Genomic DNA, 23032 nt, shown 5'->3' with positions numbered 1-23032 from the left:
AATATTTACCATATATTGTGTGTGTATATATATGAGTAATATATTTGCCATATATATGATTAATTGTTTGGTTTTCTATTTACATCATAAAATTGTTTATTCATCATCAATAAACGACACCAACAAACCCTAAATAATTATATGTATTGTAATGGAAACCCATTAATTATTGAACATCACTTATCATTGTCTACCTAATAATCTTTTCTTTAAAATTAAAAATCCTTCTTGAATTTTATTTTTTTATTTTTAAAATATATATAGTTGAAATTTCCCTGGTTAGATGAAAATATAGTATAATTTAAATAATAATAATAAGTAAAATATTATTATTGGTCTCATAAAAATTAGAATACAAGTGATGTTAATTATAAATTTCAATTATTATTAGGATCAACCAATATTCCTTTAAGAAAAAACAATCAATATTCAATTTTTTGAAACTTAGATATATATATATAACAAAAACAATTACAAGTGGTTTCAAATATTTTCTCACATTGCTTGGTTATCTAATCCACTAAGCAACTTGTATAAAAAAGAAATAAATAAAACAAAAAGTGATAGCTTTTTCAAAATTAAATAATAATCAAAAATTTTAAAACTAAACTATGACTTAATTAATCTCAACTTATCCATTAAAATTTTTTCAGCTTTTGAAGTTGAAAATATTTTTTTAATATTTGTTAATAACTTAATATATCCAAAAGTTCAATATCGATATTTTTCATATTTTTATAATATCAAAATTACTTAATTTGAAATTAAGAACTTTTTTTTTAAAACAACTAATTATTAATTTAAGTTATTTTTACTTTTTAATTGGATTTGGAGGATTTTGGCATACCTCCATTTTCTCCCTCAAGCTCTATTTATTTCTTTAAATAATTTGGTCTTACACAATATGATCTTTTTATTTTGATTATTATTAAATTATACATAAAGGTTGTAAAAATATATATTTTATTAGTTTAGTTTGATATATTTTTCAAAGAGAGTTCCAACAATCCCATTGCCTTTAAATTAAACTATGTACAATTGTGAAGTTTGATTTTTTATGTATCCATTTTTATTATTAGATGAGAGAAAATTTGAACCAACTAAATAAATATAAAGTTTTTGGTCAAGACAATAGCTGAATAAGTGTTAAATAAGTATTAACATCATGCCACTCTGTTTTATTCCCTCTATTAACATCTAGAAAGTCGAGTGTAAGAAAGAAAAAAGTTATACATATAAAAGTCGAAAGAACAATTATATTTTTGCTTATAGGTTTTAGTTCTAATTTTTGTTGGTCTTTGAAGTATCAAAATATTATACATTTAGTTTCGACGTTTTAAAATGTTATATTTTCGAATAGTTCCTAAGTTTCAACATTTTATCCCTTTTTGGCACTTGAAGACAAATTTAAAACATAATTACAATATCAACGTCAAAGGTTTGGTTAGAACCACGGCATATTTTTTAGACATGATATGACTTTTGTAATTACTAAGATTCTAAAATTCTTCATCAATTTATCGAATATTCCATTGCCTACCATTTTTTTTCTACATTGAAAGATTACACAGATATAACTAGAAGGTAAAGATTTTACCCCTTGTAGAAAACTTTGGCTCCACCCAATTAAAACAAGTCAAAAAATTGTTGATAACATCCACAAGAGTTCCCTTCATCAACCTAAAAACAGAGGTAAGATGATGTTAAGGTGTCGAAGATATTCTCTTGAATTGCTGAACACATCCAAAAGGAGTATACTAAAGTTATAGGACTGAGTATAAAACTGAAGCCTACATTTTTTTTCCTTCCCTTCTTTCTCCTGCCATACATAAAATATCTAAAAAGGACTAAGCATGAAAAGAAATCCTTCAATCATGAGCTATGATATAGAAAATGTGGGATGAGAGAAACAAAAGAAAAGGTTATGACTTGATGGTTAGCTCTGCTTTTAGATGAAGAATGCCATTTATGAAGTGAACGCTATCTTCAGCCATGAAGGAAGTCCAGGGTACACCAAACAAGTTTCGGTACCCGACTGCTTTCCCACCTGTAAATGTGTAGTTTCCTTTATATTTACTGAGAAACTCTTCACTCGGCTTTGATCGTGCTGAAAATTCATAATCGACAGCAAAACTCACGGATCCTTTCTCCTGCATCCCCAAAAACAATCCGAAACAATGGAAGGAACTCTGCTGGTCCATGTTGCAATGAGCGGATAAGAAGAATCCTTGTCCTCCCAAATGAAATGCTTGAGAATAAATTCGTCCAGATGGGAACAAATTTGTACATTCTTCTCTTTTTAAGTCCAGGTATACCACACATTGTTGTCGAGGAAGTTCTAACTCAATGATCTTTACGGGTCGATACTTGTAGGTCCTCTCAATGAACCGATGGTTTGAAGAAGTAGACTCATCGGTAATCAAGGCTCGCTGTCTGTGTGGGACATCAGCTTTGAAAAAGAGTGCCTCAAGCACAAGTTTGGAAGCAGCCTCATGATCAAAGTCAATACATGTCAATACCTTCTTAAGCTTCCGGCAGGACATGAAAGGAAAGCGAATGAATTGAGCAAGACGAGTACCAAGGACTTCTCGCCGCTCCTCTAACAAAGGATAATGCGCTCGCGCCCACTTCAAAACAAAGTCAAATACTGCATCCTCTGAAGCTACTTGAAGATCATTGCTAGATAATATTGCCTCTATCCCAGAAAGCGGAAACAGCAATATCTCTTCTTGGTGCCTGACATGTGCACATTATAGTCAAGTGTGAAAATTTTGTCTCCTTACGGAAATATCTAAACTTTGCCGCTGTTACATACCAAAGGGATTTAGTACCCAAAAGATTACGTGCAGCATAAAATGCAATATCAAAAGAAGGCATAAAGAGTATTATTTCAAGTAACACCTATGGTCATTTCCAAGTAATAATATATACATTAGGAGGAAATTCAAATTCAAAATGTCTTGGGGATTACTTATTCAGATTGACTTCTCTGATATCCTGACCAACTCAATTTTCTATTATTAAATTATAAGTTTAGTCCCTAAACTTTCAAGTTTGTGTATGCATGGTTCCCTAAAGTGTCCAATAGGTGATAGACCCAAAACTTTCAACTTTTATGTCTAAGAGGTTACCAAACTTGAAAAGCATTGACATTCATGTTTAGAAAATAACAGACAAGTCAAAATCACAGTTCAGTGTTAGATTTAACATTTTCTAATTCGCAAATAACACTATGGAAGAATGGATGGAATGAATGATGATAAGTAATAATTTTCAAACATGCGTCAATCTAGATTTTTTTGAAATGGAAAACGAGACTAATGCTCAAAGTACAAGATTATTATACTAAGAGCAAAATAAGCAAAAGACAATATCATCCAAACGAACTAAAGAAAGATGAACTCGAGCAGCACAAAAGGGAAAACAATCACAAAGGAGAAACAACAAAAAAAAAAAAAACTAAAGCAACAGAGAATTGAAACATTAAGGTTAAAAGAATATATCATAGAGCAACAAATACCAAGAAAAAACAGCAATTATAATTTTTAAAAAATGATCTTCAGGTGAAATGTGAACTTACTTCGTTATGTCTTTATAACGAGCAGAAAGGTACTGTTTTGCTGCATCAGTCAGTGATTGGACGGCTTCAGCCATTAAAACACTGGAAGGAAGCTCCAAAAAGAGCAGTGCGGACTCAGGTGTCATAGGCGAAGTTCGCAATTGTCTACTGCAATACCTCATGCATGAAGAAACCTCATATTTATCAGCAGCCATTAGCACATCCAATAAAGCAGGAGCTGTGGTAACAGACAGGCTATTGCTGTACATAAAGTTCAACAACTCCATCAGAGCAGCTTCCTCTGTTCCAAGTAAAAAGACATCATATAGAAAGTCAGATTTCTCTGTATAACAAAACCAAAAAACAATCGATCAACAGTTTTCAATTGGAAAGAAATCTTTTATGTTGTTTCTCACCTGAGGCATTGATCCGTAAGGTCACAAGTCGTTCGTCTGATTCTTTCATGCCATTTGAGAAGAGCTAGAAGTTTAAAGATGGAGTGAGCAAGAAACTGTCTTAGGGTTGTGCATGATGGTTATGAAACAAGACCAACAAAGGCAATTAACCTTTACCTTATAGAAGAACGGGCTTTTGGCCGCTAAAATAGGAGAGCTAATATGCAAAGTTTTCACCCTCATCACTGTAGAAGAATCCAAATTTAAATCATTGGTATTGGCACCTTCATCACCTACAATAACACTTCCATGAGTCAAACGAAAAGTTCGGATAAAAGCCTGAAACCTGACTATATATTCGACCACTGAAATTCTAAACAGATTTTCCATTACCTGATAGTGATTCTTCAATCATTGCCACAGGTTCCTCATCTGGATTTTCGAAGGACAAGACATCAACCATATCAGGCTGATCACAGGTTAAAACTTGCTGCTGTGGGCATTTACTGATATCCAGAGCTGAATGGAAAAAGGAAAAGGAAGTAATTTTTCCGGTCAATTTTTCTATGCAAGAAAATGTCAAAAGAAAGGTTACACCATCAATGCATCAAGAAAGTAATCCCAACTGAAATATTAGAAGAGAATAGAAAACCTCCACACTGAAAACATAAATTGATCTCTCGATGTTCCAATATTTTATACATTTAGAGAGACAGTGTAGAAAAGTTCCAGTTTTCCCTAGACTACTAAAATCAAAGTAACCAATTCCCCCCATTTTTTATCTATTCTTTCAGGAAGTGTCAACCATTATAACCATTTAACATCAACATTGTAATATTAGAAACCCCGTCCAAAACTGTGTACAGTATGAACAAAAGAATGAAAAACTTTGCCATTCGTGGCAACTGGAAAATTAAAAACTCCAACATAAGTGTTCTTAACACAAAGAATATAAAATAAAGAACATGGACCGTGGTAAAATCTGTTATCCACCAAAGTACAAACGCGTGTGATTAAAAATTAACAACGTAGACTTTAAATTCGTACATTTCCTCTTTTGTCTCCTCAGTTCAACGTGCATCCAAAGGGAACTCGTATAATCAAGATTCTGAATTCGAAAAATAATTTTCTATATGTTCTAAGCCAGAGACATAAAAATATCCATAAACCCAGATAGATTTGAGTTAACAGACTCTCGTAATTTACTAGAAACAGCCCTAAAACCCACAATTATTTTTAGAAAGAAATAGATTTCACAAATTCATCAAGGTTCCTCGTAAACCAGAATCGGTAATGGAGCTAGCTACAGTAATCCAACAGCAAAATCTAACTAGTCTAAATATAGCAAAAAAGAAAATCATTATCGAAACACAAAAAGAGAAACGAAAACAGATAAGTAGGAAAACTCACCATTTTCCGTTTTCTTTTCCTCTTTCCTCCTCTTTCGACGAGCCCAATCGAGGACACTGCTACACCCACCAAATTCCGGCTCGGTTTCATCGGACCCACCAACGATTTCAATCCTAAGCAAACGATCGGAGAAGTTACTATCGTCAAAAGCGAACCCAAAATCAGAATCCCGGGAAGAAGTGGAAGCACTGAGGACATAATCGGAGTCAATCGTGGCTCTGGGGTCGAACAAATCAGTGTTGGGATCTTTCATATTCGGTGGAAAGAAATGAAACCCAGATGAAATCGAAGAAAAAGGGGTTAATCTTAAAGGCCCTAAAACCCTCAGGAGGAAAGCGGAGGAAAAGAGGTAAGAGAAGAAGAAGAAGAAGAGGACGAAGAAATCAGAGATTCAAGTTGAAAAGATGAGAATTTATACATTGGGAAAGAGAGATTTGGAAGAAGAAGAAGACGAAAGATTTGCTTGGGTTGAATTGAAAATTAAAACCCTCCATTTTTTCCCACATTCGCTCAGCTTCCGTTTGGTTTGTTAATTTTGTCTTTGTCACTCGCGGCTGCTCATCACTGACTTTACCAGAATTCTTAGCTAATTAACCATTTGCTTTTCCCTTTTTTATCCTTTTCCACATTATTACTAATAATATAACATAGCTATTAAATTTTTCTTAATTAAGAAAAATATGAATTTGTATAAAACTTGACTTAGGTTTATATTTATTTATTTTAATATTTTAAATCTAATTATTAGTCAATCTTGGAATTCCCTTTTTTTCTCACCTCAATTTCTACTCAACTTGTGGTTTGGTTTCTAAATCAAATTGAATTTAGAGAAAAAAAATTTTTGTTAACTATGATTATTGTTTTAAATAAAAAATATTATTAAGTATAACAAATATTAGTAACAATAAACACCCTGGATATTATTCTTGACAAATCTAATTCAACAACAATAAGTTATTTTATGAGATTGAGATTACCAACCATAAGAGATAACAACAGAAGAATCACAACATTTTTCATTGAATCAAAAATTCATGATCACTTTAGGGGTAACGTGGATTGAAGGAATTATAAAGTTACAAACCATCTAGTCTTGGTGGAATTTTTCACAAACTCCTTCATGAAGCATCGTCTAAAAGTTAAAAACCCATTAAACTTATAATCCTATGTTATTTAAAAAATTGACAACTGTAAAGATACGATCATTTAATTTTAAGAATGCTCAAATAATCTTTAATTTTAAAAAAATGTGTTATTTAGGGTTTATTTGATAATTATATTTGGTCATGTTCGATAACTATTTAGGTTTCGTTTTGACAACTATTTCATTTTTAGCCCTTTTCTTTTACTTTTAAAATTTTACTTAATTTTTGAAAACAAAATCATAAAATAAGGTTACAATGCAAAAATATGGTATAAGCTCAAAAAAATAGTTTTTAAAATTTTATTTTTTATTTTAGAATTTGGCTGGTAATTCAACTCTTTTATTTGAAAAAAGTTATAGAACACGATAAGAAATTGAGATAAGATAATGGTAGTTTCGAAAAACTAGAAACTAATAACTAAAACCTCGCTTGAGAACCATTTTGTTTTTTTTGGTTATTAGTTAACGAAAGTCAAACCTATAGAATATAAACGTTTCTATGTTTTGTCTTCTTCTAAATTTATAAGTCAAAATCAAATCTAAAACTTGAAAACTAAAAGAGATTAATTATGTGAATAATTTGATTTATATCTATTTATTTCTGCTAAAAAAAGTTGATTAATCTTTTTAGGTCAAAATTTGAGTAACTTATTTTTAAATTCACAATGTAACGTAAATTTAACGTAATAGAAAACCAGATCCTCACAAATTCTCTAAAAAGAATCACGCTCCAATTCTAGATGAATTTTACAAAAATGGAGGGTTGAAAAGAGGAACAGGAACAAATCCGAGGAATGAGATTCCGACCTTGCCCACACCTCTAAATGTCACGTCATACATGCGTTATTCTTGTTTTTTCTCCTTCTCATTTGTTTAATCATTCCTAGACCATTTCAAAAGAAAAAAAAAGTCAATTGAAATTTTGAACATGGAAGGCTAATATATATATATATATATATAAAAGAGACATATTTAAAACACACTCCAAATGGAAGAGTATTTTGTATAACTTTTTTTTTTAATTCTACAAATTTGATAGTTGATGTCTAAATAAAATACAATACAAAAGTTACATAAAGAGCTAATACTTTATTTCGATTAATATAATATATGGAGAAATATTCAAAATATTTAGCTTTAAGAATGCTGGCGGCTCAAGAGGACAAACATTTTTTAAGTCTCTTAATCCGTTTGATTAAATTTATTTTAAGTACTTTGTTTGACCATAATTACATCCATTTATTTATCTAACTAATGTTTTACTTCATCATCCATTTACATACCAATAGGCCATTGATTTCTTCAATAATATTCGAGACTTCCATTGATTTGGTTTATACAATCTCTATAGCCCATTTGTTATTTTACTAAATTTAATAAATATAAAAAGTAGAAGAATCAAGACAAAATATCAAAACACAAATCAATATACTATTAGTTTCTTAGAAGGTGGAGATGAACCAAAATACAAACAATACTTTCATAAACCCGTCAAAAGTGACCATTTGACTTGGTCTACTTTTCCTTTCTAATTCATGGAATTTTATATATATATATATAGAGAGATCTTGCATGAAAGTAACCAAACAAAGAAAAGAAATATTATGTAATCAACCTTACTTTTTAGGAATTGAAATTTGTAAATAAGTGTAACAATTAAATGTTTTAATCAATGAATAATATAAATAAGTGGTTAATATTATATAATTACGAAGATTAGATCGATGTTGATGAAATTAGTCAAAAGATGTAGTCGAACAAGAAAGTTCATGATAAAAGAAATCAAAATAAATATATATTTCTAAAGATGAAATTGAAATTGATTTAATCCGAAGGAGGAAAGTAGTAAACATCACTTGTGGGTTATTCTTTTTAAAATTCGAAGATTAATTATTAAACTCTATTAAAAAAGAAACTTATGAGTGATTTATAGATATATTCAAATATTTTGATTTTTAAAAATGGAAATTTATTCTAAAATTAATTTATGAAATTAACAATACCGAGTCAAATATCTGCGTTTGTAGTCCAACGGTTAGGATAATTGCCTTCCAAGCAATAGACCCGGGTTCGACTCCCGGCAAACGCAATAAATATTAAATAATGTTATAGTATGATAATTTTGAAATTTAAACCAAAATAGGTTTTTAGCTTTTAGGACCCAGAATAAGCTGACGTCATCATACACGTGGCATTCTGTTTCCAGATATTTCCGGCGAGACACACCAGAAGAATCTCGAACACACCGGAGAGTTTTTCCATTCCCAACGTATAAAATGGCTCAGCGTTCTGAAGAACAATCAATTCTTGTATCGCCGAGTAATTCTGAGCGACTTTTAAGCGACAAAGCAAATTCAAATCTCTGTTTTCTGGGTTGGTGGACCGTTTTCGCGCCGAGATCTAAGTCATCTGGATTGTGTTGGAATCGACTGGCTGAATTTTACTTACCGTTTCGTTCTTCTTCTGCAAATTCCAGCCTTGGTGGTGAGTTATATTGTTCTTCATTTCTCGAAATTCTCCAATTTCAAATATGGAACTTGAATCCCGCCTTTTAGTTATCCAAATGCAAAATGGAATTTGAATTTTGTTTTTTTCTTATAAGTTTAATGTCAATTGATGATCCTGAATAGTGCTGCGATTAATTTATATCTAATCCATCCCATCCTTAAATGAGTCAGTCGGGCAATTAATTATTGGTTGTTCGTTTAGTTAAGTTTCCGTTTTTTCTTTTTTTTTTAACTTTCTTTTGGTTGGGTTTGAGTTCTTTTTTCTTTCTTTTCTTTTTTTTCCCTTTATTTCTTGAATTTGGGTAAGTTAGTGGTTGGGATCATGAACAATTTTCTAACCTGGACTTGAGAATCCATTTGTTAACAAGTACCGTCTTGCTGCCTGGTCAGCGAGCTGGGTCGAGGGGATTTAATCTGCATCATATGATAATGTTCGTTGCTCGGTATTTTTGTTGCCTGGACATTCATAATTCTTTCTGAAATGTGATTTTGATAATTCTCTTTTACAGGAATAACAAAAATTCTAAGGATTGTGTTAGCCGAGCAGGCTTATTATTTGTCCTGTAAGCCTATTGCATTTTTTTGTGGACTTCAGATCAAACAGAGGAAATGATTCCCATGTACAGGTACATGGACTCTCATCCATTCCAGAAAAGTACAACACCGTTCACATATCAGTATCCGAGCATGGACACTATCCCTTCTTACTCGATGATGGATCCAACTAAATCATGTATGCCTCCTCATGATTCTGGGCGTAATTATTGGCATTATGATTGGCCAATGCCGTCTTATTCCTGCTGCAGTAGTGGTAATTTCTTCCCTGGTTGTTATAATTTTAGACCATCGCATCTTCCTGTTCCACCCCATCAGCATATGCACTGCTACGGTGGCTATCCACCTTGCCCCGAACCGTATTATGTCCAGTACGTTCCTCCCATGCATTATAACGTTGAGCAGCCCAGATATGAGTTTGATAAGAGCATGATGAGGAATCATCACTGCTGTGGCTGTCCTAATAGTTTGTGTGGGCAGAACCAGAAGGGAGAGAATTGTGTGAAGATTGAGGAGGAGAAACCGGACAATCAAAGGAAGGGATCATTGGTTCCATTTCAATTAGGAAATAACCAGCCCCCAATTGTGTGGATTCCACCCGACTATGTGGGGAGAGAAAAAGAGAGAGAGCCTTCTGAAACTGGAAATCCAAAGCATGAGAAGGAACGCCGTGACTTGAATTTGACGGAGAATTTGAAATCTCTCCAACAGGCTCCGAAATTCTGTAGTGGTTGGCCTCTGTCTGATTTGAGTCGCCTTGGATCATTGTTGCCTGATGCGGGAGGCACGGGGGACCAAAGTGTGCAAAATAAGCAACAGGAGGACAGAAAGAAAGAGTTTCCATTTCCTGTTATTTGGATGCCTGCTTTTGGTAGAGAGGAGGCTGCTAGAAAAGCTGATGTTCAAAATCTTGATGCTTCTGCAAGATCCACTGATGAGCCTTCTAATGCTGGGAAGTTGGTCCCAACAAATATCTTGAAAAAAGATGATGCTACAAGTGAAGGTCCTGAAGTTGTGAAGACTGTAAATCAGATCAATATTCCTGAAATGGATATGAACCACAAGACAGAAGACACCAAGAAAAATAAAGAAAGGAGATGCATCCCTGTGGAGGCTATAAAAGATAATGAGGAAAAGGAACTGTCTAGAAATAATGTGAAAGGACGGTCTTCATCCTCGCCAAAGAAATCAAGATTGCCCCCTATTTGTCTCAGAGTAGATCCTCTTTCAAAGAAAAAAAATGGCAACGGCAGTTCAAGGTCGAGTTCTCCAAAATCGACTGCCGTCAAGGAAAGTTCTCAATTGGATTCAAAGATCAATAATGTTACTGGAGAACCAGATGGTGAAAAGATCATCAAGACTGTAGAGGTGAAAACCCATGAGACCCCTGATGGTAATCATCAAGTGGAGAAGGAGAGTGTCTCTAGCACTGGAGAGCCACTAAGCTTGCCAACGCAGTCTAAATCTCATGACAAGTTTTCTGACAAGCTCTGCAAAGAAGAAGAAGAAAGTCACAGGGAAGAATATGGAGAGAAAGATAAAGCAATAAGCGAAGCATCTCCCGAGAAGGCAGTCGACAAACGGTTGGAGGTAAGTTCAGGGGACTCGGCTCAGGAAGAAGGGAAGCGTGAAAAACCTAACTTGTCAGATGATGAAGCAGCCGTGATTATTCAGTCAGCTTACCGTGGTTACGGAGTTCGGAAATGGGAACTTCTGAAAAAGATGAAGCAACTTGTTGAAGTTCGTCAAAAGGTCATAGAGATTCAAAATCGAGTGAAAGCTCTGGAACTGGCTCCTCAAGATGAGAAAGAACGATTGTTTGTTGGAGAAATGATAATGAGACTGTTGCTAAAACTTGACACCATACAGGTATTTTATCAACGCTCAATTTTTACTTTTGCTTCTTAAATGATTGCAAAGACGATATTTGGAAAACTCTTGCTGCAAAATGCCTTAGCTTCCTTTATTGTTTAGTGGTAACTTTTATCGTTCTAGTAGTTATTGATGGCCATGGAGGTGAAAATAAATTTGTTAAAATCTTAGTCTGAACATGACTGTGGTTTTAGAAGGTGTAGTTGTCTTCGATCCGGGGTTAACGCAGTTCGAGACTGAAGTAGGTTTAAAATTTAAGATTCCCTCTCTATCCTTTATCAATTACGTTTTGTTAAATTGAAACTAAAATATAGATTTGAAGGACTATACTAAGTTATCTTCTCTACTTTTGCATTCAATAGGGTCTGCATCCAAGTATAAGGGAGTTCCGGAAATCTTTGGCAAAAGAACTTATAGCTCTTGAGGAAAAACTTGACTGCATGGTGATTAACAAGCCTACAGAAGTAGTACCTGAAGCCTCCATAGAAAAACCTACTGAACATTTTGATGTGGAAACCCATGATGACATAAAGGAGGAGGAGGGGAAGAAAGATGTAGTATCAACCGGTGAAATCTTTCCCAAGGTGGTAAATGAAAGCAACAGTCTCTTGGAGGAGTCGCATGGAGCTCAAACCCTTGTCGGAGTTGATGATATGGCCGGCTTTGCAGGCATGAAGGCCTCCACAGACGAAGAACTTGGGCCGAGGGATGGACCTGGCGAGTTACAGGAAGTAGATGATCAAAATACCACCGTGTCTGAAGCAGAACAACTTGCAAAACCGAGAGAACATGGGTGTCAAAATCAAGATACCTCCAGATTGTCCTCTCAATACATCTCCAACCAGATCGAGGGTGAAGAAGTTATGCCTTCCCTAATAGGGGATAAAAGAGCAGATGAGGATAAATCGGGAGCTGAGATGGAACAGAATGTGAAGCTGGTCAATGATGCAGAGGAAAATGTAGGTGAAGTTCTTCAAATGGACATGAAAGAAGGAACTTTAGATCATCACCAATATTTTTCAGAAGATGGCCATCCTGTAAGAGATTCTTCGGAAGTTCATGTTTTGAACCCTGATTCTGATGATCAAGTGGGAGCACAAGCAGGACAAACACCTGAAGCAATTGGTGATATAATCATTTCAACACCTTATGAAAGGGCTGCAGATATGGAACTTCCAATCGGAGAGGATGAAAATTCAAAGAAACCCGAAACTGACAAGCTGGAGCACGTTAAGTTGAGGAGAGAGGTATCAGAGGCTGAAGAGAATTCACATGATTTAGCAGTCAAACTAGATGGTGACAGAACCCCTACTGAGAAGCAAGGAGCACCGGATGAATCTGCAGCATTGCCAGTGGAGAAATCAAACTCTAATGATGACCTGATCATCCAAAACGAATTGTTAACCGATGAAGACAGACAGCAGACGGATGAGGTGGAGAAGGTGCTGGAAGATGAGTGGGACAACCACCATGCTAGACGAGCATGTGATCAATCTGCAGAATCGCTAGAGGAACTATCAAAATCCTACCATGATGAGAACATAAAAAACGAGATGGTAACCAAAGAAAATGAACAACAAACTGCAGATACGAAAAACAAAATAGCAGAAGATGTGCTACAAGACCTATGTGTACTTGAACATATCCCATCCTACAAGTTAGGTAACCAGGCTAACGAGTTACGTGCTGCTGGGGAAGCAAACTCTATCGAGATGGGTGAAGTGTCCCTACCTGCCTCGCCGAATGCCCAGCCGGAGACGGTGGACAAGCATGATTTGGTAAGAGACGGAGAGATGAACGAAAAACTGGTTGAAGAAAATGAGAGAATGAGAGAGATGGTGGAGAAGTTAATGGAGGCTGGCAAAGAACAGATAGCCTTCATATCTAAACTGAGTGGAAGAGTGAGGGACTTGGAAAAAAGGTTGGCAAGGAAGAAGAAACAAAGGCGAGGTTGTGGCATGTCTATGTCAAGACATTCTACGTTGAATGGTCGCATAAAAGCTTGATATTATTTGTGATCCCTCTCATTTGTAAGGAAATAAAGAAGTTTTCAAATTCAATTCAAGTAAATGGGAGAGATAGAATACATGTATGTTTGTGACAAAGTCCCATATTTTGTAATATTTCATCCCGCTGTAAATCTTTGTGATAAAAATAAAATGCATCTTTGTAATTGATAGTCGTTGTTCATAAGTATCCTTCCAACTTATTGTTCAAAATGATCGAAATTCATTTCCTCTATTCACTATACATTCAGTGAGGTGTGCTGCAAGAGTGCCCAGTTCAAACAGAGTTATAATTTCTAATGCCTACTTAGTAACAAAATCTTGTTATCCCTAAGTTCAAAACATTTGATGATTGAATTATCCATTCAATCAAAGGGCTTTGTAAAGTAATAACTTGTCGAAAGTTCAAACACGATGACAGATTATGATCTTAAACCACATTTATCCCTGTCTAAACACTTGTTGGACGAGACAAATGGAATAATATCGGCATAACAAATCCCGGAAAAAGAAGTACTTCAGGATAAAAAGATATCACAATTGTTTTTTCTAAGATAGACCCAATTCACATACCTTGGAGAAAAAGATAAGTTCCCGATAATATTTTGATCATACATTAAGATTAAAGAAAAAACCCCGAATTTACTCACTTCCAAAGAGTATATATTACATTTAGGAGTGAACTGCCATAAAAATGGACTTAACAGGAAACAACACAATATAATACACGTGAATAAACATACAATGGCACTAGTCAAGAAGGATGTAGTTTTTACATAATAGCAATAAAATTTGAACCAAAGAAAGGAGGAAAAAAAACAAAACCCAAAGACATCCTTCCAGAAAAAATGATAAGAAAAAAAAAAGATGTTAAAAATGAAATGAATTTAAGATTAGGCTCTAATTTTGACTAACCCTCCAATTTCCATCAAGTTAATTAGTTTGCAAAATAGTTTCTGTACCATTTGTTGTGGTTGAATTTTCCATCTCTGGCGGAGGCTTTACATACTTCCCTATCACCTTTTGGTGTCTCCTGTGTCTCATTCTGTCTAGTTTAGCTTTACTCTTTTGCTTTCTGTGTTCTTTCTGCCGAAATCGTAAATTCTTCTCTCTCTCGTACACACCTTGCCAAAAGACCTCACCTGTTGATGGCCACAACCACCGTCTTGTGGGGTTATCGGCATCTGCTTCCTCTCCCAACTCCTCGTCCATGCTCTTTATCATAGTGTACGAAAACCATTTGATCCACATTTGACCTCTCCGTAGATCAAACTTGTGTTGTTCTTGCATTGCACCAGTCTCGGGGTGCACATACACAATACGCCTTGCACTGTGATATGCCCAAACATTCACAAGGAGCTCGAGTAGCCTGGAGTAGCAGTGCTTGTCCTGTAAAAAAGTATAGTTCAACTCTAGGAATTTCAACATAACAATTGAAATTTATCTACAAGGCAGTGCTAAAAAATGCTCATGGTTCCATGTTCACAACTGAAACAGAAATATAGAGGGGAATTACTTTGGACAAACTCAAATAACATCGTCCAGTTGAATGGTGTTCATTGTACATCTGCGCATCTAATGCATCAACAAACATTCTGCAAATACCCAAGAGAAAAGAAAAAAAGCCTAAACAAACAATAGCGAACAAACTATAGCCATAGCACAGTGAAGATAGGAGAAAGATCTCTTGCAAACCTTGAAAACATGACAAATTCTAGAAAAGATCTGGTCGGGAGAGCCCAGCTCTGCATAGCAGACCATGTATATCCATCCGCAGGCATGGGCGGTAAAAATTCCTGATCACTTTTTATACCATACATCATCTTCAAAGTCTCAGAGAACGCAAACCTATAACCAAAAATGGCACAGGAAAAGAATTGATATCTGATGCTTGTATAGAGTTCAAATAAATCTGTATAAAAATTGGGCCATGAGTTCTCATGTCTTACTTGCAATTTCCAGCATTTATGGAATCACAAAATGACCAAAAATCAAGCTGTAGTGGGTTTCTTGGATCCAAATCCATGCGGACCCAAAAGTAGAGTGCATCTCCATGTCTTCGTGTCTGAATTGCATCTAATAATGCAGTTTCCGCAATTTTTGAAAGTGATACCTGTTGAACCACACCATTGGTTAGACAAAAGAGTTGCTTTTCTCTGTCGAAATGTTGTTCTGCAATCCAGAAAGATTGCAAGAATGAGGATTTTCCTTGCCTCATGCTCATGTAAACGTGCACTTCTTTTGTGTAAATAATCTAAAGATCATGCCAGCAGCCTAGCTTTCCAACTTCCAATTACCAAGCTAATGCATGGACACAAACCTTACCAATTGTTTCAAGTTCAAGTAGTCTGTTTTTTATTTTCAGTAGAAGAGAACTACAAAATGTAAAAGTGAGTTCAAGAAATAAAACATCAAAAGAAACTTGAATGGAGAAATGTCGCATACATTCCTGGCAGTTGCTCTCCAAGAGTGAAAACCGATCCAAGCATTCTTGTGAATGCGGTCGACCCGGTTCGCAATTGCAAAGAAGGCTCCATATTCACCAAGTACATTACGGTAGTAAGGGTTATTAAGAAGTGGAAGCCGTGAAGGTGCATCGACATCATCTATTCCGGATCGCCTGCCTTTACTAGACTGCAACAATAACATTGAACATCTACATTAAGATGGTAAATAGAGTAGCTTGTTTAATTGACATGGCTTTTGATGGAAAAAGAAAATGTTTTTTCATAAATTTGAAAAGTGCATTGAACTTTCACCAAGCATATATTCTTTGGTAAAGAGAGAAAGGGGAAAAGAAACAGGAGAAACTACGGGAAGATAATAAATTACCCCAACACCTTAAATCCAGCACACATACAACGATTACCCTTTTTACTTTTTTTTAATAAGAAAAGTTTTATCTGATTAATGAAAAGACATAAAAAGTTGAAAGGATACAAACTACAACACGACGACTTCCAAATTGACATGGATAGAAATTGGGAAACAATTACAAAACTCTCAAGGTAAGACACTCCATCTCGAGGCAAAACCCAAAATACTTCAAAACAACATTTAGAGATTATATAAGAACGATCAACATAGACTTCATTTTGTATTATATTCTAAATTAGTCAAGTATCAATTGACACCGGATCTTGAAAATCATTGAAGTTAAGCAGAATCAATGTTAACAGTTAACCTCTCGGAACCCCATTGAAGTTTTAAAAAATCGTTATAATGATTCATAATGCAGAAATGCACAAAGTTGTCATGGAATGGTAGTTAGAGAAGATATCAATCTATTTTCAGCTTCAATTTTGCACATGGAAAAAATAGCAGGCAGAAAACTTTCATGAAACCCACCAGCCCAATTCCACGATAAAGAGAATAACGGTGCAGGAAAGGCCAAACTCCTTCGCCAAAGTAAGGTTCATAAATGCATAATGGCTGTCCCGTCCTTTCAAGCTCCCCTTCATCCCTCTCGTGCAAATCATTCTTAGACCTATCAGCCTTCTTAGCACTTCGATACACATCCTCCCATGTGCTATGAGGTTGTTCAGTTCTATCTTTTATCTATCAAATTCAAGTAATAAAGACAATAAGAAGAAAGAAATTCAATATTGAAAAAAAAACAAAATCGTTATAAATTATAGAGAGCTGGAGATGTGCTGCTTTTAATCTTACCTCGTCTTCCTCTCTTCTTCTTTTGATATTAGACATCACAGTATGTCTTTCCTCCTCCCATACATCATATATAAATGACTCATTAAAAGCAAAAGAACTACCAGGCTTCCTTTTTGGAGTATGGTTCCAATTCTTTTCAAATTCATCTAAAATTGTGAAACTTTTTTTGTTCATCTGCAGGACAGTCAAATTGGATACCCCTTTAAATAACTGCCACTGAAATTTTTCTTTCAATTTGGATGGGATTTCTGCAACTTCCTTAGCTGGTGCCGCTTCTGATGGAAGCTTAAGAACAGCATCAAGTAGTGAGGCATATCCCTCCACAGTTTCTGAAACCATCAGGTTTATCACAGTGTCTCTTCCAATTGAAGCAATACTGCGAGCCAGTGGTGATAATCTCCCTTCCGAGATCACTTGCAAAATAATTTGGGAAAGTACATTGAAATTTCCCTTGGGGAACAGATAGCCATTTACCCTGTCATCAACCTAGTTGTTATTGCCAGTGCAGTCAGTACTTTGCCCAGGATTTGCACATATTAAAAATGTATTCTTTTAAAACAAAAATAAGGCATCATACAAGTACAAAAGGAAGATACTACACAGAAAAGACTTCAATCAACTACAAGGACTGTCAAAATGGGAAAAAGTTTTAACTCCAATTGTCAGTAATAAAAAATTGGAAATCCTAAGCAATTTAGAGGGGTAGCAAAGACAGTCACACTAATCCACATTCCAAACATCCTCCAAAAGTCCCTCCTTGAGAGAACACTGATGCTACAGTCTTTGGGATAATTTGGAGAAGAGAGGAAAGAAGAAACAGGGAACCAAAAAATATGCTCGTATAAGCAAGAACACAGAATCTCCAAAGAGAGGTCTTAAACCAGTATCAAGTCAAGCACATAAAAAGAGCATGATGGAGCTAGTCTATAAACATTCAATTGTGAGAGGGTGAAAAGGCAGGTACAATACATTTTACCCTTTTCTCTAAGTGATAATATATCACATTGTTCACACACAAAATTCCAACTTCTGAAATCAAGGGTCAATATATGAAGAATTTTTAAATGAATTTCTTTGTTCATTATTTGTAGTCACACAGGTAGAACATATCCTCTGCCATACTATCTTGATTTGTGTGCATGGTAGGTGTAAAGCTAGTTTATCAACTATGAATTAGCTTTACTTGATTATATGCGTAGGATTGAGGTGACTATTTCATGGGTTAGCTTCCTTGAAGTAAAGCATGTATATGAACAGGATTTGAACAAATGGTCAAACTTCAAAAACAATTGTGGAATTTTCTTTCCCCTTCCTAGACTAACTGTTAACAAATCATGTACTCCAACAATTATTAAAACCCTGAAGGATAACACTTGCTCTTGAGATTAATGATGGGTGGTGGAAGAGTGATCGTGGCTGACTCTAATTCTTGGAAGTTTGCCTCTTCAGACGCCACCTATCAGTTTGGAAATTGGATCTTGCATACCATTTTTCTTGTAACATTCCTTTTTACTTATTTGACCACAACCGATAAGATGAGGTTCTCCATGTGGATTTCTACAAGGTGTTTTGGAAAGAAAACACCTAGGAAAATGTTAATTTCATCCTTTAGACTTGGCTCATGGATTATAATTTGTGGATGGCTGATTTAAAAAGAAATAAGTTTCATACATACTATGATACTATTGCCTTGATCTAAGATCCATCTCTTGGTTTGGTGCTTCATATATTCTGAGGTTTATACTTGTGAGACTTCATTTTGGAATTTAGCATAGCTAAGGGATAGATAAAAAATTTTCCTAGGGGAAGACAGAAGTTTGACACTTCATGTGACTCTTGTTTTTTCCTGTCCTGTTAGAGTGGCTAAGATTTTAGTAATTACACCATACTTTGACTTACGATAATTTTAATTTGAGTGCTTGCTTCCAATGTCATTTGACTTTGGCTTCGCCAAGGATTATCCAATCTTCCCTTTCTGTTGTTTACTGGTTCTTATTTATGATTTTTTTATATGTAAGAAAAACAAATGTATGACATGATAGAACTGGTGAGAATATGAACAAGCATCATCCCATCTGTATCATGTTACCAGACAATAAGAAATAAGAAATTTAAAACATACGTGTTTTCTAATAATGGCAAGATCTGGGGCGATGATTGGTTTTCCCATTCCCATGGCTTTTACCAAAATTTTTGGGAAAGATTGCTCTTCCAAACAAGAACCATATATAACAAGATCAGCCATACTTAGAGCCTTGTCTGAATCTGCAGCAACAGGAAAATGCTTCACAACACTCCTTGGATATTCCAGTCTCTGAGCAATGGCCTAAGGGAAACCAGATGAGTCAATAAAAGCTAGCAACTCATCAACAAGAGATGTAAATCAAAGAAGACATGCACCTCAACAGCCATCGTGTAGTTGCTATTTGAATCCCCACTTAGAACAAATATCTTGAGACGAGAATTGGAATGTTCATACAAAGAAAACTCATGAAGTAGTGGCAACATGGCCTGCAAAACCATCGCATGTTCCAGCCACATGCCCCTGTACAAAAATTGGCTTCCAACAATGGCGATAACCAAGTCATCATTTGCATAGCCCATTTTTGCACGTAGAATATCAGCATCTGAGGTGACATCAATTTCTGCTTCCAATGCTTCAGCAGGAAAACTTGGAATCACGAAGAAATTACCACTATCATATGCAGAGTAGATCATCTGTGGAAATTTTAGATATAATGAAACCAATTAATAACTGACAAATTCATTACATCACAGGTTAATAATATATGAAAAATGATTTTTTTAAGTTGAAAACCCAAGTTTTTCCAGAAAATGAGTTTTAAGATGTCATACACAATACAAATAACAAATTTCATACCAAATATGTCATTTGGAAAATCTTTATTTCGAGTTGTGCAACATTTGAAAGCATGAATCCTAACCAACTATTTCTCAATATCCAGGTTAGTCAATTGGTTCATCTCTGAGTTTAATCTTAATATTAATCAGTAGTTAAGCAAACCATTACCGGCATAACATAATTAGGAAAGACGACAACAGTTGAATGGTTGAATACTCTCTTCCAATCATTTAAAAGATCAAGTAACCCATCTGATGCATAGTTTTGAGATCGTAAGGCAAGGGCTTCTTCATGGATGGTCCAGATGAGAGGTAAGGATTTGAAAGGTTCCTGCAGATAGCTGCGACAAGAAACACCACTTGTTGAAATAAATAATAGAGTTTTGCATATTGCCAAATTATTAGTACAAATAAGATGGATTGATGATGGAAATATATAGGCAATTCTTGGAAATTCTATTAAAGTAGGCACAAATGAACAGAAGACTATGGAAATTCTCCCCCAATTATGAAACCAAAGTTCATCTTTTCGAAGAACCATCTTTTCTGAATGTAATTCATGGTAATTCTATTAAAGCAATGGCAACACCAGCCCAACATTTTATGAAGCAGTATACTTTTTCATGATAATCAAACGACTACACTGGGGAAATAGAAAAAGGGAAAGGGGGGAGACCAAACTCATTCTTACCAGGAAAAGACATCTTTCACTCCAAGAGAGTGCATAAGTATGCCATCATAGCTGGAAAAAAACATCATAAAAGTAATTAGAAAAAGAAACAATACATAACTACTTCAATAGAACGTTATAGAGATAAATGTCATTTGGTCAAAATATTGAGATAACTAGCACTAACATACTTTAGCCAATCAACCATGACCTCAGTCTCATCACAAGTTTGAATTATAGTAACTGGGACTCCCATCTGCCTCCAAACATCATTTGCTGGCCCGCCTTGAAGAGAATAAACCTGTAGAGCAAACAGTTGAATGCCCAATTATATGCTGGTGTATATAATTTCCATGGCAGATGATGGCAGATGTCATATAAAGTAAATAAGGCAACTTTACGCTGATGAAGTTAGTTCTAGACTTCCAATTTGGCAAGTCAAGAAAACAAGAAAAAGAATATTTGTATTCTGAGAAAATAATGCAGTTTCAAGTATGTATCTACGAAGACGAAGAGGATAAGGTATGATATAGCAATAAAGGGGGGTATCAAAGTAAAGAATGGTGAACAAATTCGTAAACGCCTTCACAATATTAAGTTTTCAACACTCTGAGAAGAAGGAAAATGTTTCACCGCAAGTAACCACGAAACTTGGCAACATTGTAGAAGAAACAAAAAGTATGTCATGTCGACGAAACTTTTATCCATAGCATTATGACTTGTGAGCAAATGGCAAAAGAAATTTAAGTGAATATCCTGGAGCAAAGAGTAGCCTACAACGATACAACCTTTATATTTTGACGTTGCATTGTTTGATAGCGTCGACTTATGTCCATCCATAGGATTTCAAAAGAAAGGAAGAAAAAAGAAACCAACTTTTTTTCTCATTTATTATCGTATTAAGTACAAATAGAGTAACACAATCAAAGATAAGAAAGGCCAGCGATGCAGTAACAATTGTGCCGAAATTCTAAAGATGTATGAAGAACAGCAGTATCAACACTATCAAGTATTAACAGCATCAAAATATTTGAAGTTGGGAATTCCAGGAATACGCATGCTTACTCCTTTCCTAACCCACAAATCCCCAAAAACTAAACGACATAATAGAAGGTGAATTGAGATTAAAGAAGACATTTGTAACAACTATTACATTCTGGTGTTTGAAAAAACGAATTACCTGGAATACATATCCTATCTCCTGAAGAGCAGATGCAATGGTTACCATTAGCACTTGATAAGAATCGACCAAAAGATCTGAGAATACCTACAAAAGAGACAATGCCAATAAAAGGAATTTAAATATGAAACGACATCAGACATGAATTGAGTAATATTCAATTGAAGTGTAGGACTCAAACATACTGTCAAATCTACACAATAAAATGAAGTAAAAGAGATGAATTCAGAATCCATGGAAGAACTTAAAAGCAAGCATTAACAGAGAAAACAACTAAATGAGAACAACAATGGCAAGAGCTCAAGATTTGAACTAATTCCTGAATATAGCTAAGATTGTGGTAGCAAACTTACCAGTGCAAGCTGAGGTTTTCTATACCCAAAACGACTTCTTGTCCTATTAAAAGATGAAAAATCTGCTTCTCTTGCCTCTTTCTTAAATTTCCCCAAAAGCTTCGACGGCTCAAATCGAATATCCTCCCCAAAATCCAGCATGCCCAGCTCCTTTAAAAACTTCAAATCCCCTAAACTTTTCTCTACATCTTTAAGAGCAATCTCAGACTTCTCCATGACTGATCCAGGTAAGAACATTTGAAAAAGAACCACAAAGAAAAAGAACACAGCCACAGTACAAATCCATTGCAAGTAATCAATTTTTCGGAAAAACAGAAACCGTGAAAACCTCGATCTGGGTCTCTGCAGAAATGGGAATCTTTCCCCTCTAACACTCGATGAAGAACGAAGAAGTGGGTCTCTCTTCAATGGAAATCCATTTTCCAGTGAACCCATTTGCTTCCATCCAATTACAGTAAAGTAAAACGCCTCAACTCAACATCCCACAATGAATCGCATCAGATAACACCAAATTCACAACGAAAAGATGGGAAATTCGAGATTCAGAATGGAAAAACAACAAATAACCCAGTAATCGCCGACAATTGCTTAAATGGGTCTGCCACTGAGACAGATTTAGCACAGTAGAAGCAGTAAATTGAAAGCAAATAAGTAGAAGATGCTTGTGAGTTGAGTAAAACAGAGAGAGAGGGGGGGAAATTGGTGAAGTTAGGGAGCGAGGTTTGAGAGAAGAAAAGATGTTGACGTGGATATCAGCATCGTCGTGAACCGTCAAACTTCAACTCCAATGGGTCTCCTTAAAGATCAAAGATTTTCAAAGATTTTACAGGCAATGGTGGGTTTTCTTTTT

The 23032-nt window shown here is 35.1% G+C and overlaps 3 protein-coding genes and 1 non-coding gene across 5 annotated transcripts; 2 read left to right on the top strand and 2 right to left on the bottom strand.

The window, feature by feature from the left end:
* Positions 1–1626: 1626 nt before the first annotated feature.
* On the bottom strand, positions 1627–5941 carry LOC103497679 (BTB/POZ domain-containing protein POB1-like). The gene is made up of 6 exons (XM_008459933.3): positions 5365–5941; positions 4348–4473; positions 4132–4247; positions 3976–4039; positions 3581–3860; positions 1627–2736 (listed from the first exon to the last, which is right to left on the bottom strand). The coding sequence occupies exons 1-6, from the start codon at positions 5615–5617 to the stop codon at positions 1923–1925; spliced, it is 1653 nt and encodes a 550-aa protein (XP_008458155.2). The 5' UTR covers positions 5618–5941; the 3' UTR covers positions 1627–1922.
* A 2584-nt stretch (positions 5942–8525) lies between these two features.
* On the top strand, positions 8526–8597 carry TRNAG-UCC (transfer RNA glycine (anticodon UCC)). Its single transcript has one exon. It is a non-coding gene; the product is annotated as a tRNA-Gly (tRNA).
* Positions 8598–8799: 202 nt separating this feature from the next.
* LOC103497680 (BAG family molecular chaperone regulator 6) lies at positions 8800–13615 on the top strand. Its single transcript, XM_008459935.3, has 3 exons — positions 8800–8992; positions 9525–11439; positions 11805–13615. The coding sequence occupies exons 2-3, from the start codon at positions 9625–9627 to the stop codon at positions 13446–13448; spliced, it is 3459 nt and encodes a 1152-aa protein (XP_008458157.2). The 5' UTR covers positions 8800–8992; positions 9525–9624; the 3' UTR covers positions 13449–13615.
* Positions 13616–14070: 455 nt separating this feature from the next.
* LOC103497681 (uncharacterized) lies at positions 14071–23032 on the bottom strand. Of its 2 annotated transcripts, XM_008459936.3 has the most exons (14): positions 22183–23029; positions 21830–21916; positions 20841–20950; positions 20671–20721; positions 20149–20320; positions 19518–19835; positions 19240–19443; positions 17118–17603; positions 16797–17006; positions 15894–16082; positions 15398–15561; positions 15144–15296; positions 14965–15043; positions 14071–14837 (listed from the first exon to the last, which is right to left on the bottom strand). In XM_008459936.3, the coding sequence occupies exons 1-14, from the start codon at positions 22615–22617 to the stop codon at positions 14382–14384; spliced, it is 3114 nt and encodes a 1037-aa protein (XP_008458158.2). In that variant the 5' UTR covers positions 22618–23029; the 3' UTR covers positions 14071–14381. The 2 variants fall into 2 exon arrangements, with proteins under 2 accessions (XP_008458158.2, XP_050947949.1); XM_051091992.1 differs by lacking the exon at positions 14965–15043 and having other exon boundaries at positions 22183–23032.

This window comes from Cucumis melo, chromosome 11, assembly GCF_025177605.1.
Source record: "Cucumis melo cultivar AY chromosome 11, USDA_Cmelo_AY_1.0, whole genome shotgun sequence".
NCBI classification, from domain to species: Eukaryota; Viridiplantae; Streptophyta; class Magnoliopsida; order Cucurbitales; family Cucurbitaceae; genus Cucumis; species Cucumis melo.
Note: the sequence above shows the minus strand (reverse complement) of the source record. Positions and strands in the feature narration are given on the sequence as shown.